The sequence below is a fragment of the Pteropus alecto genome, unplaced genomic scaffold (assembly GCF_000325575.1).
Source record: "Pteropus alecto unplaced genomic scaffold, ASM32557v1 scaffold164, whole genome shotgun sequence".
In the NCBI taxonomy this organism is placed as follows: domain Eukaryota; kingdom Metazoa; phylum Chordata; class Mammalia; order Chiroptera; family Pteropodidae; genus Pteropus; species Pteropus alecto.
Window position 1 is genome coordinate 3604585 of NW_006439568.1, and position 11087 is coordinate 3615671.

Consider the following 11087-nt stretch of genomic DNA (forward strand, 5'->3'; position numbering starts at 1 on the left):
TAACTTAATTCCCCTCCCACTGTCATTTGACCTCTGTTAAACACGTTAGGAATCAGGTGAATTTTGTTGAATGAATGCTATACTGCTTGAAAGGAATTGCGTAAACTCAAATACAGAATAAAGAAGCAATGACAGTTATGTCATTATCATGATTTCAGAAAGTGAGAGACTGGTGATGAATATCTTTGATTAATGTCTAAGGGGCAATAGTCACAGCGCCAGGCTCCACTACCTCTCACCATCAATGAGGAAACTCTACAGCACTAAGAAGAAGGCCCATTTGGTAGATCCAACCTGGATGACCTGGAATGATGGGAGTAAACCTTTACTCCAGTTACTATAATAAAAACTTATGGTAGGCTATACAGCAGTTTGGGAGTGGGTTCCCTAATACATTTATGACTACATATGTTAACGTGGATTTCCTCATTCCACTGTCGGGAAAAAAATATAAGCCCCTTCTTTGAGTATGAAAAAAGAATACAGGAATCTTCTCTTTAATTAAGAAGAAACAAACAAATCACTTGCAAATAAGAATTTTTTATTTCAGGTGCTGTATCCTTTGTGCTGGCAAGAAAAATAGACAATACCGAGTATTTACTTCTTGGGGAACTAAATGAAGAACCTTCTTGCTGAATAATGAAACTGAGGCAAAGGCATCAAATATGATTAAATTCGACTGTTATGTTCTCCACCGTAAGTGACAAATCTTTCTTCTGTTTTCCTAATTCTTAATTCAAAGAGACAAGATTCTTGCCAAAACTAACGAAGCCTATTGTCACCCATTTAAAATGTGAACATCTATATTCCTATAGACATCAAGGTTTGTGAATTAGGTTTTACATAATTGTGGGAAGTCATAAAACATAGTATAGGTGATGACAGGACATCAATTGTGCCTGTTGTTAATTTCTTCAGACGCAGATTAACTTAAATTGAACTTGCTATTCTGTTCTTACCTGACTTAAACTGAATCTTTTCTTTCATGAACAACAAAAAATTCAATAAGCTGAATCCAATATATTTTAAGCACTGTGTTAGATGCATTGCAAACAATTAATTACTTAATCTTTACAGTACTCCTGCAAAATGGGTGTTATCTCCACTTTACAGATGAGGTTCAGAGCAATTACTTGCCACCCATCATGTGATCGATGATTTTTCTATCTCCGCAACAGCTACTACCTTGCAACTGAATTTCAGCCTCAATAGCAAATGCCCAAATTTAATTATCAAACAATCAAACTCTTATCTGGTAAAAAAACAAAAAACAAAAAACAAAAAAACAAAAAAACAAAAAAACGTAAAAACTTGGCCTCAGATATTATAGTTTAAGATGATTTGAGCAATTCTATATAACATACAAAGGGAAAAAGATGCTTAGGCGGGGGGCGGGGGGGAGGGTCACATAAAAGCCAATAATGCCCAACAATGTTCTCCCCCTTTTTGAAAGCAGAAAATCACCCCAAATAGTTCTTAAATACTTTCACTAGCTTTTGCGTCTTCATTTTTCAATCCTGTACCAAAAGGTGCAATTGCCTCACCAGTATCAGGTGCACCACAGTCGTGAAAGAAGAAATAATCCCCATGCAATTCCGAAACCCATGAGCTGTAGCCCTTTGCAGTAGTTGTCATTGGCCCTCGCTGGCTCCACATTCTTAATCTGTGTCTCTATATATTCTTTATAAAATATATTCCAAATCCAAAAATGAGATGAAATCTTGGGCAACTGAGGAGCCTTGACCTTCCTACACATCTAGCAGGAAAAAATGAGGGTTAGGGGAATAGGAAATATCTTAATACTTTGTAAAGCATCATTACCATTGGACAGATGAGCAGAGCGGTTGGGGTCTCAGTTATCTGGTCTGATACCACATAAGTCAAGAGGCAAAAGAAAACTGTTAAGACCGCATCTAAGGAATCTCGGTCTCCAATGGCAGACTGTCCCTGGACACCGGCTCAGATTCAGTGGGTTAATTATTTTTTAAAAAAACAGTTTTTAATATGACCAGGGATAATGAAATAGGAAAACTGAAGGATAAAAACTATTTGTCAAAATTTTTAAAACAGAATTCAAGTATCCCATCTCCTAATCTGGCTTTGGCCAAGACAATGAGACCATATCGCTAGATAATCGAGATGGTTGAACATACATTAAAATATACAATCATTAGAACAGCCAGTCCCTAGATTTAGTGCCTTTTAACACATTTCTATCCTATACTGCAATCCCTCTTGGAGAGCAGAAATCCCAGACTGCATTTATAGGAAATATTATGAGTCAAATAGGAAATATCTGTGAGTCTGTCAAGAAAGATGATCTTAAAATACTTTTTATGATATCCAGTACAGCAGCCACCAGTCACATGTGGCAGATACTGAGCACTTCGCAAGTGGCTAGTGTGACTAAAAAACTGGATTTTAAATTTCATTTACTCTTCATTAATATAAATTTTAATAGTCACATGTGGCTAGTGGCTATCATATTGGACAGTGCATTTCTAGATACAAAAGTTAATGTTCAGCAATTAAAAATGAATTTAAAAAATGAATCTTTTCTTTATTAAGACCCAGCAAAAAGGCCAGGAAATCACGTGATTTGTTCAAAAAGAATCTTTTTTTCTGGGAAAATCCCTGAGGCCAGTAATGATTTATTGCTACCCCATTAGGCCAGAGAAAATAAGACAATTCAATGTCAATCTCAGAGTCAAGCTCTGCGGTGTCCTTTTATTTACTCCCACGATTACTCTTTATGTTTTCCTTTGAAGCTCATCTTATATTACTTTAAATCAAAAATAACTTTTCTCTATCCTTGGCAGTATATCTCACTGGGCAGATTCAACGATCTAGGTCTTCCTATGCTCTAAACTGAGAGGTTGACTTTTTCTAAATGTTTTGACAGACAAACCACAGAAACATCGTAGCACAATGATCACAGAACACCTTAACTGTAATGGGCCAATAAGAAGAGAAAAAAAGAAACAGGCTTGGGGACTTAAGAGGATGATGAATTTGGAACTGCAAATGAAGAGATAAGGGCCATATCCCCTGAACAGTTTTTCCAAGTCCATTCACAAGGAAAATCTTCAACTTCAGGAGACTCAAAAGACCTTTCTATGTGAATTTTCCGATGCTGACTGAGGTAGGCACTTCTGCTGAAGCATTTCTCACAGTCGGTACATTTGTAAGGTTTTTCTCCTATGTGGGTCCTCCGGTGCCTGATGAGGTTAAAGCTTTGACTGAAGCACTCACCACAGTCAGAACACTTATAAGGTTTCTCTCCTGTGTGCGTCCTTTGGTGAATCACCAGGGTGGAACTCTGACTAAACGTTTTCCAGCACTCAGAACATCTGTAAGGTTTTTCTCCGGTATGTGTCCTCTGATGTCTAATGAGATGAGAGCTGAGGCCAAAACTCTTTCCACATTCACAACATTTATATGGTTTCTCTCCTGGCTGGATTCTGCATTCTTCTATTATATTGCAGTTCTGATGCACACTTTCTCCATATTCAGAACTTTCATAGGATTGTTCTCCTGTGTGTGTTTTCCGATGTGTAATGAGGTTTGAACTTCGACTGAAATTCTTCCCACATTCTGTACACCGATAGGGTTTTTCTCCTGTATGAATTCTCTGATGCTTTATTAGCGTCGAATTACAACCAAAGCTTTTGCCGCATTCAAGACATTTGTATGGCTTCTCGCCTGTGTGTGTCCGCTGGTGGCGAATTAGGCTGGAACTCTGACCAAAGCCCTTTCCACAATCAGGGCATTTATAAGGTTTTTCTCCAGTATGAGTCCTCTGATGTTCTATTAAAACGTAACTGTGGCTGAAGCATTTCGCACAGACAGGACATTCATATGGCTTTTCACCTGTGTGTGATCTGTGATGCTGAATAAGGTGAGAGCTGCTGCTGAAACTCTTACCACACTCAGGACATTTATAGGGTTTCTCTCCCGTGTGAGTCCTCTCATGGATAATAAGATGGGAGGTATTACTGAAGCTTTTCCCACATTCGCCACACTGGTACGGCTTCTCTCCTGTGTGTGTTCTCAGATGCTGAATCAAGTGAGAGCTGTTACTAAAGCATTTCCCACACTCAGAGCATTTATAAGGTTTTTCTCCCGAGTGGGTCCTCTGGTGAATACGCAAATGAGAACTATTATTGAAGCTTTTCCAACATTCAGAACATTTGTAGGGCTTGTCTCTGAAGGATGAATTCTGCTGGACAGAGGCATTGGCGTGTTCTCCTGGGTCCCATCCCCAGTGACTGGGCTTTTCTTCCTCTTTTTCTGTAGAATTTCCCTGATTCTCTGACTTGCCATCGTTCTCATAGATATCACACCAAATCTCATCCCCTTGGGACCAGGTCAGTAGCATTTCTTTTGAATCCTCACGTTTACAGTTTTGTGGGCCATCTCTTTTAAACCATTTTGAAGTTCTCTCTTTAAGTTTCTCTGCCTTAGGGTTACAGTGTTGAACAGTTTCCAAATTATTCTTCCCTTCATTTCCTGCAAGAATAAACAAATATTCTAAACATATTCCCTAATCTCCCAGGGGAAGGAAATTCTAAATTGCAGTGAGAGAGAGAATAATGAAGTAAAAACTCGAAAATTATTTCACATAAAAAAATTTTAAAGCTAGTTTTGTCTCTTTTACTCCATGTGTTTGTCAGAAACAGGTGAATATTTTGTACCTAGCAACAATAATCAAGCACAGTTGACCCTTGAACAATACGGGGGTTAGAGGGGATTAGAGGCACCCCCCTCCCCACCCCACACACAGTCAAAATCCACATATAACTTTTGATTCCCCTGAAACTTAACTACTAATAGCCACTGTTGACCAGAAGCCTTACCAAACATATATAAACAGTCAATTAACACAAATTTTATATGTTACAGGTATTATATAATGTTTTCTTCTAATAAACTAAGCTAGAAAAAATAAAATGTTATTAAGGAAATCATAAGGAAGAGAAAGCACATTTACATTATTTATTGAAAAAAAATCCACGTATAAGTGGACCTGCACAGTTCAAACCCATATTATGTTGTTCGAGGGTCAACTGTATTTGAACAGTTGTCAGCAGTTGCAAAGGAGGATATCAATTTAAAGATAAGTTCACTAACTTTGTTCTCGAAGACGTAAAAGAAAAAAGGGGATGTGAGTAGGGAAGAAACTGAAGAGTATGCCCCAGCATGCCATCTGAGGCAAAAACTAGACAATGCTTTAAAATCTGAACACATATAGAAATAATGACACCCACTATAAGAATAGTAGTTTGCATATGGTATTTCATTAATTCTAAAAAATATGAGAGACAGATATTATCATTCCTTTTTTTCTTAAAGATGACAAGACTGAGGCTGTAAGAGTTAATAAACTTGTAAGTTATGCAGCAGGGAATCAAATTAAAGTTTATCTCATTCTAATGCCCCATACTCTATAGTGTATCTTATAATGAATTTCCAAAGCGTTCAGATCATCTTCTTGATCCCTCACCTGTAAACGAACTTTTCAAACTCTCCCTCTCTAGAGTATCTGAGACCAACAGCTTTTTCTTTTGCTCCATCACAATGATCACAGCCGTTAGGGATCAGAAATCCTGTGGAAGGAAACAGGTCACATTTGGAGGCATTTGTTAAAATGTATTCTTCCTTCCTTCCCAGCCACTGTAACATAATAATTACAGGTATAGAATGTTCTGTTAATACTGAAACTAAGAAACATAAGTCTTTAGAAGTCTTTGTAGAAAATCTTTTCTCGGTGTTTAGAATTAAAGGTTAATCTGATTTACCTTTTCCAAGAAAATAATAAAAAAAGAAATTACATCTTCACATTAAAGGGTCAGGCTCAAAAATAGAGTAAATACTAATACTCACTGTCCACTAAGAGTTTAGAAACACTTTTAATTGAAAAAACAAAGTCGATTTTTGGAAAAAGCACCAACAATAACACTTCAAGGAATCAATATGTAAGTATAAGAAGCAGCTAAAGAGAAAGCACCCTGTTTAGCTTAGAAAGAATAACTTGGTTCTTGACAGAAGGATGAAACCTTTGAAGTCAATTTCAGAAGAAAGTGAGATTTATATAACCAGTAATTAAGAAATTAGAATAAAATAAAGCTAGAATAATTATAAACAATAACCCCAAAATAAAAAGGGGGCTAACAAGGGACCTCTTCCTTGCCTCTAAATCTATCATAACCACACTATCCATAACAGCCTAAACTTTCTCTTTTGAAGCCAAAGACAATCACTGAGCTACTTTAAGGGACTGGGAAATGTGAGCTATCACTAGAAGGCAGTTATATGGGAACTTTGCACCCATTTCAGGATATAAAGAATGCATAACCGGAGAGAAATGAGAGCCTAAAAGGATTTACAAAGGCAAACATATGAAAAATGAAAAATGGTATAGTTATGATTTTTACCCTATTACTGCTTATTATGTGCCAGGCAGTGAACTAAATAATTTACACATATTGCCCATTTAATTCTCACAATAGCTCTCTGAGGTGTATGAACAATTACCAGCATTTTATAGATGAGCTAAAAAGACATTAAGAAACCTTCCCAAGGACACACAATCTGAAAACGGTAGAGCAGGATATAGTCCCAAGCCTGTCTGGACAGTTTCGCACTGTCATCCCTCAGTAAACTAGAGCAGGAAGCAGAGCTGGGCATAACCCCAAATGCAAATGATCCTCAAAGGGGACCTTTATTTTGGAATATATTGACTGGATTTTTAGGAAACAGATTAACATCTTTAGACCATATACCAAAGGGAGCTGGCATTCCCAAAGCACCCTCAAGAATTAGGGGTCTGTTATAAGAAAAGGTGAAACTAGTCTTAATTATAAATATCCCGTGTTTGAGTGGGAAAAACCGGGCACTTGAATAGAAAAAAAAAAGAAAGTTGTTTACGTGGAGTACGATGTTTTGCTTTCTGAGTTACATATTCCTGTCAAAGTCCTTAAATTAAAAGGAAGCTAGAGCCTGGGTAACAGATACCCATGCCAGCATTTTTCCTAAGAAACTATTCATTTTGGTAGTAGAGGAGCCCTCGGGGACACTGGCTCAGTCAAATGGCAGCAAACTCAAGGCCATGAATGGTATTAAAAGGCTGTCTTTAAGGCGTCACTCCACGAAAAGGCCAAGGTTCATTGTCAGAGTAAATAGAGGACTAGGGTGGGGCCTGAATGCACTGCCTGCGCCTTAGCTGGTAGGAACCAGAGGCTGGGTGCCCTGAGGGATGAAGTTCCAGGAGACCAGATCGTGTCCAACTGACAAGATCATTTAGGCCTCTGCAGGCGAGGGATGGGTGAGGGGAGGGCGCAGTGGCCTGGCTAGAGGGAGAGGCTGGGCCCTTGACCCTCACAGCAGCGGGACCCCGCTCCGGGATGGACACTGCAGCCCAGGCGGTGCAGTGCCACTCCTGCCCGCAGCCCTCTGCTCCCTTCCCCGCGAGAAAGAACTCACTGTTCCGGGGGCTACACACAAGGCATCCTGCCGCCCCAGCGGGCTCAGCTGTCTGGGAGGAAGGAGTCGCTGCTCTTTCTCACCCCACCAACCCAGGGTCCTAAACTCTCAAACCCAGCGGACAGAAACCGGAAGTCCCCTCTCTTCCCCGACAGGCTTTGCCGGAGACTCTCTAGCAAACAGTGATGTCACCTCTCGTTGATCTTAACCCGTAGAACCCTGGGTGGGATTTCCTTCCTTTGTGTGGATTTCCTTTCTTTGTGCTGTCATTCACCAACTGTGAGCCTCAGTCTTCACACTTGTCAGGAGCCTTGTAATAGGGGACTGATTAGAGCCTATACTTCTCCTTGACATCAGGGTATCATCAGATATTTATAACCATCATCATCAGAATCATAATCAAAATAAACCATGTATTTATTAAGCACCTATTGTTTCTGTTCCCACCGCTGTGAATATGGATATTTAGCTAGCTGCGAAGTGGTGGGGGTGCTAAGGCATCCATCCACATGTAAAACAAGTAGTTTACACTGCACCTTTATTACTAATATTTGGAGATACAATTAATCTCTCCCCTTTCGTTACAGAGAAAGTGGAAGCCAATCTCTACAAGCCAAACACAAATCTGCTTAAGTCTGCACCCCTGACACTCTCTTCCTTCCCCCCTGTTACCACAGTGAACCACTGTCTTTCACATTTAAAAAAGCCCTTTACTAGTACTCAACTTTGCACATTTTTGGAATCCCTACACTATCACCTAACCTCTCAATTCTCCCAGGCCCATCCCAAAATACTGCTTCAGCTTTAAAAAAGTTTTGTGTTTTTTTTTTTTTCTCACAATGCTTTCATTTTATCACCTCCCACTCCACCTTTTAACCCATTTCTCCTGCAGCAAAAACAGTAAATCACTAAGATTACTAATGACCTCCATGTTGTTATCACAACTGGTATTTTTCAGTTCCTTAGTTTGCTTTTTTTTTCCCCCAGGAGTTTTGCCACTGCTGAGAACTCCTTTCTTCTAGAAAAACTCTTGTGAATGATACCACACTGTCCTCCTTTTCCTCCATAATCTCTAGTCAGTCCTATTAGTCTCTTTTACAAGCCTGGTCTTCACTAATTGTTGAGATTTCTCAAGGCCATCTAGACCCTCTCCACTTATCCCCAAATGTTCCCTATCTAGAAAATCTCATTCATTCTCACTTTTTAAAATACCACCAACATAGACAACTCACAAATGTATATCTCCAGCCCAGGCTACATTTCTGAGCTCTTCACTCTTATAACCAAATGGTTTACTTGACATCTCACATTAGAAGTCTCAGTAATACCTCAAAACTAAAATGTCAAAACTCAAAATCTTCTTTCTTCTCTCATATACATATACAAACACAAAATAAAATTAAATAAACCTGTTCCTCCTCCAGTATTCTTTTTCTCAACCATCCATCAGGTTATACAGAAGCCCAGAGTCCTTTTTGTCACCTCCCTTGCCCAAAACTTCTGGTGTGTGTAGTTTCACTTTAATTCTAAGGGAGGGCAAGAATATGAGTGGGTTTGAACTTTCCAACAAATCTTATCAGTGAGGTTCACCAAAGCAAACCAAGATAAACATACTTTGGTTTGTAAAAGTGGAGAAATATGACATTTCTTATAGATGAGTGGCAGTGTGTGCAGCACAGTGTATCCCAAGATGGTCACCACAATGTCTCTCATGCTACATGTTATTCTTGCAATGTGATGTTGACACTCTTTTTATCCAGTGTTGACTTCTGTGTAGCCTCTTCTTGAACTTGAGTGACCTTTCCATAACTGCCTCTAACAATAGAGTATGGGGGAAATAATGATATGTGATGTCTGAGGGTAGGTCATAAAAATGACCTGCACTTTTTTCTTATTCTCTTGTTGAGATATTTGCTCTTGGAACCCAGCCATCTGCCAGGAAGCCTAGGTCACTTGGAGAAGCCACTGAAGCTATTCTGGCTTGAGTAAAAAAGCCTTCAAATGACTTTAGCTCCAACCAACATCATACTGTAACCATGATACTGTCCCAAGAGAGACCCACCTAGCAGAGTTCAGTCTACCCCCACAACCACGAAGAAATAATAAAGAATAATAAAAGAAATAATAAAATTCTTTTTTTCTAAGATACTAAGTTTTGGAATGTATTTGTTATACAGTTATAGACATCCAGAATATATTTAGTACACTGAAGTTGGTGCTACCTTAACAAAAACCTAAAATGTATGACTTTGCTTATGGGAACAGGTGGCAGCTAGAAAATGGAAGATCTTTAAGTAAGGTGTTAGTGGAGGCCTAAGGATCTTGAGGAGATTGTCAATGAGGGATTAAAGGAAAGTGAGGAAAAGTGGAAGATGGAAGAAAGGGGCCTCGTTAGGCGGTGGCAGAAATGTGGCGACATTGCCATCTGAGCTAACATGGAAAATAAAAGGTGGACCTAGTGATTCAGTAATCTTGGTCAAGGGTTGTTACACTCATTCTGTAAAGGGCCAGTTAGTAAATACTTTATGCTTCTGGGCCATCCCATTTTGTTGTACCTACTCAACCTTGCCACAACTGCATAAAAGCAGACACCTGCAAAATAGGCAAATAGGCATGGGTGTGTTCCCATAAAACTTCATTTACAAAGAATGTGCAGTCTGCGTACCAGCAGTATTTTGCTGACCTCTGTTTTAGGTAAGGAGATCAAGGTAGAATATTAAAAGTTCCACCTAGTTTATTCCCACTGCCTATGATAAAATGCAAGGAAAGAGAGATAAACTAAAGAACCAGCCCTTGAATATATAGAAGCTAGAACCCACTACATTTGAAAAAATTTTTCTCACCTCAGCCTCTCCAGATGGCAAACAATGTTACACTTAATAAATAGCTTCTAGGAAAAGATTCTATATTGGGTACTAGAAAAACATGGTCTGAATAAGGGTCAGCAAATTATAAAAGGCCTTTTACAGGTCTTAGGGTATGTCTTGAAGAACTTCTCTGCTAAACAATGGGATATCAAGAGTCTTAAGGGTCTTGTCCCATAGCAACTACACAAAGAGGCCATGGCAGAGAAGGGCTTGTCTCATGAAGATGTGTGAGTGCAGCTTTTGTCTAATAGAGTGAATTATAAATTGACATGCCAAGGCCTCAAGATTTCTGAAAGTATTACATCAGCTGGAACTGAAGGGCACAGAGATAGCACAACATGATAAGAGGTTTTTGGATACCCAAATTTTACTGGCAGGAAAAAAGCTATGGAAACTACTTGGCCACGAACAGAAGGAAACCAGATTCTGTCACCCCAGATATGCCTCTTTGACATAAAAATTGTTTTTGAGCTAAAGGCAATTAAGAAAAAAAAGATGCAGGAAAATCTCTCTCTACCCTCCCACTTCTCTGCCTAAAGGCAAGATATAAATTCTCCTTCACTGGAGATGGCTCTAGACTCATCAGCACCAGAGGAATCTGTGAAAAAACATTACTCCATTAGTTTCCCCCCATATATTTACCTTCCTGCAGTTTGCCTCCCCCGGAAGCCTAACACTGCTTTACTTTGTCTTGTCATTTCTCTATAGATTTGTCGTTCTTTGTAGAAGGTGTTAGAA

The 11087-nt window shown here is 39.1% G+C and overlaps 1 protein-coding gene and 1 long non-coding RNA gene across 3 annotated transcripts in view; one reads left to right on the forward strand and one right to left on the reverse strand.

The window, feature by feature from the left end:
• LOC112483563 overlaps positions 1-11087 on the forward strand; it is a 119997-nt gene that overhangs the window by 7625 nt on the left and 101285 nt on the right. Inside the window, exons 2-3 of the long non-coding RNA XR_003047664.1 lie at positions 551-696; positions 2903-3142. This is a non-coding gene — a long non-coding RNA (uncharacterized LOC112483563). The remainder of the gene's footprint in view (positions 1-550; positions 697-2902; positions 3143-11087) is intronic.
• Positions 525-7617, reverse strand: ZNF572 (zinc finger protein 572). Of its 2 annotated transcripts, XM_006916564.3 has the most exons (3): positions 7483-7617; positions 5504-5606; positions 525-4509 (listed from the first exon to the last, which is right to left on the reverse strand). In XM_006916564.3, exons 2-3 carry the CDS (start codon positions 5571-5573, stop codon positions 2996-2998), a joined length of 1584 nt encoding a protein of 527 aa, XP_006916626.1. In that variant the 5' UTR covers positions 5574-5606; positions 7483-7617; the 3' UTR covers positions 525-2995. The 2 variants fall into 2 exon arrangements, with proteins under 2 accessions (XP_006916626.1, XP_015448430.1); XM_015592944.2 differs by lacking the exon at positions 5504-5606.

Excerpts from the sequence above, each read along its gene's own strand:
- ZNF572 (XM_006916564.3), bottom strand. The coding sequence starts at position 5,573 with ATGGAGCAAAAGAAAAAGCTGTTGGTCTCAGATACTCTAGAGAGGGAG. Across the intron at positions 4,510-5,503 it reads TTTGAAAAGTTCGTTTACAG|GAAATGAAGGGAAGAATAAT; the intron begins GTGAGGGATCAA and ends TTATTCTTGCAG.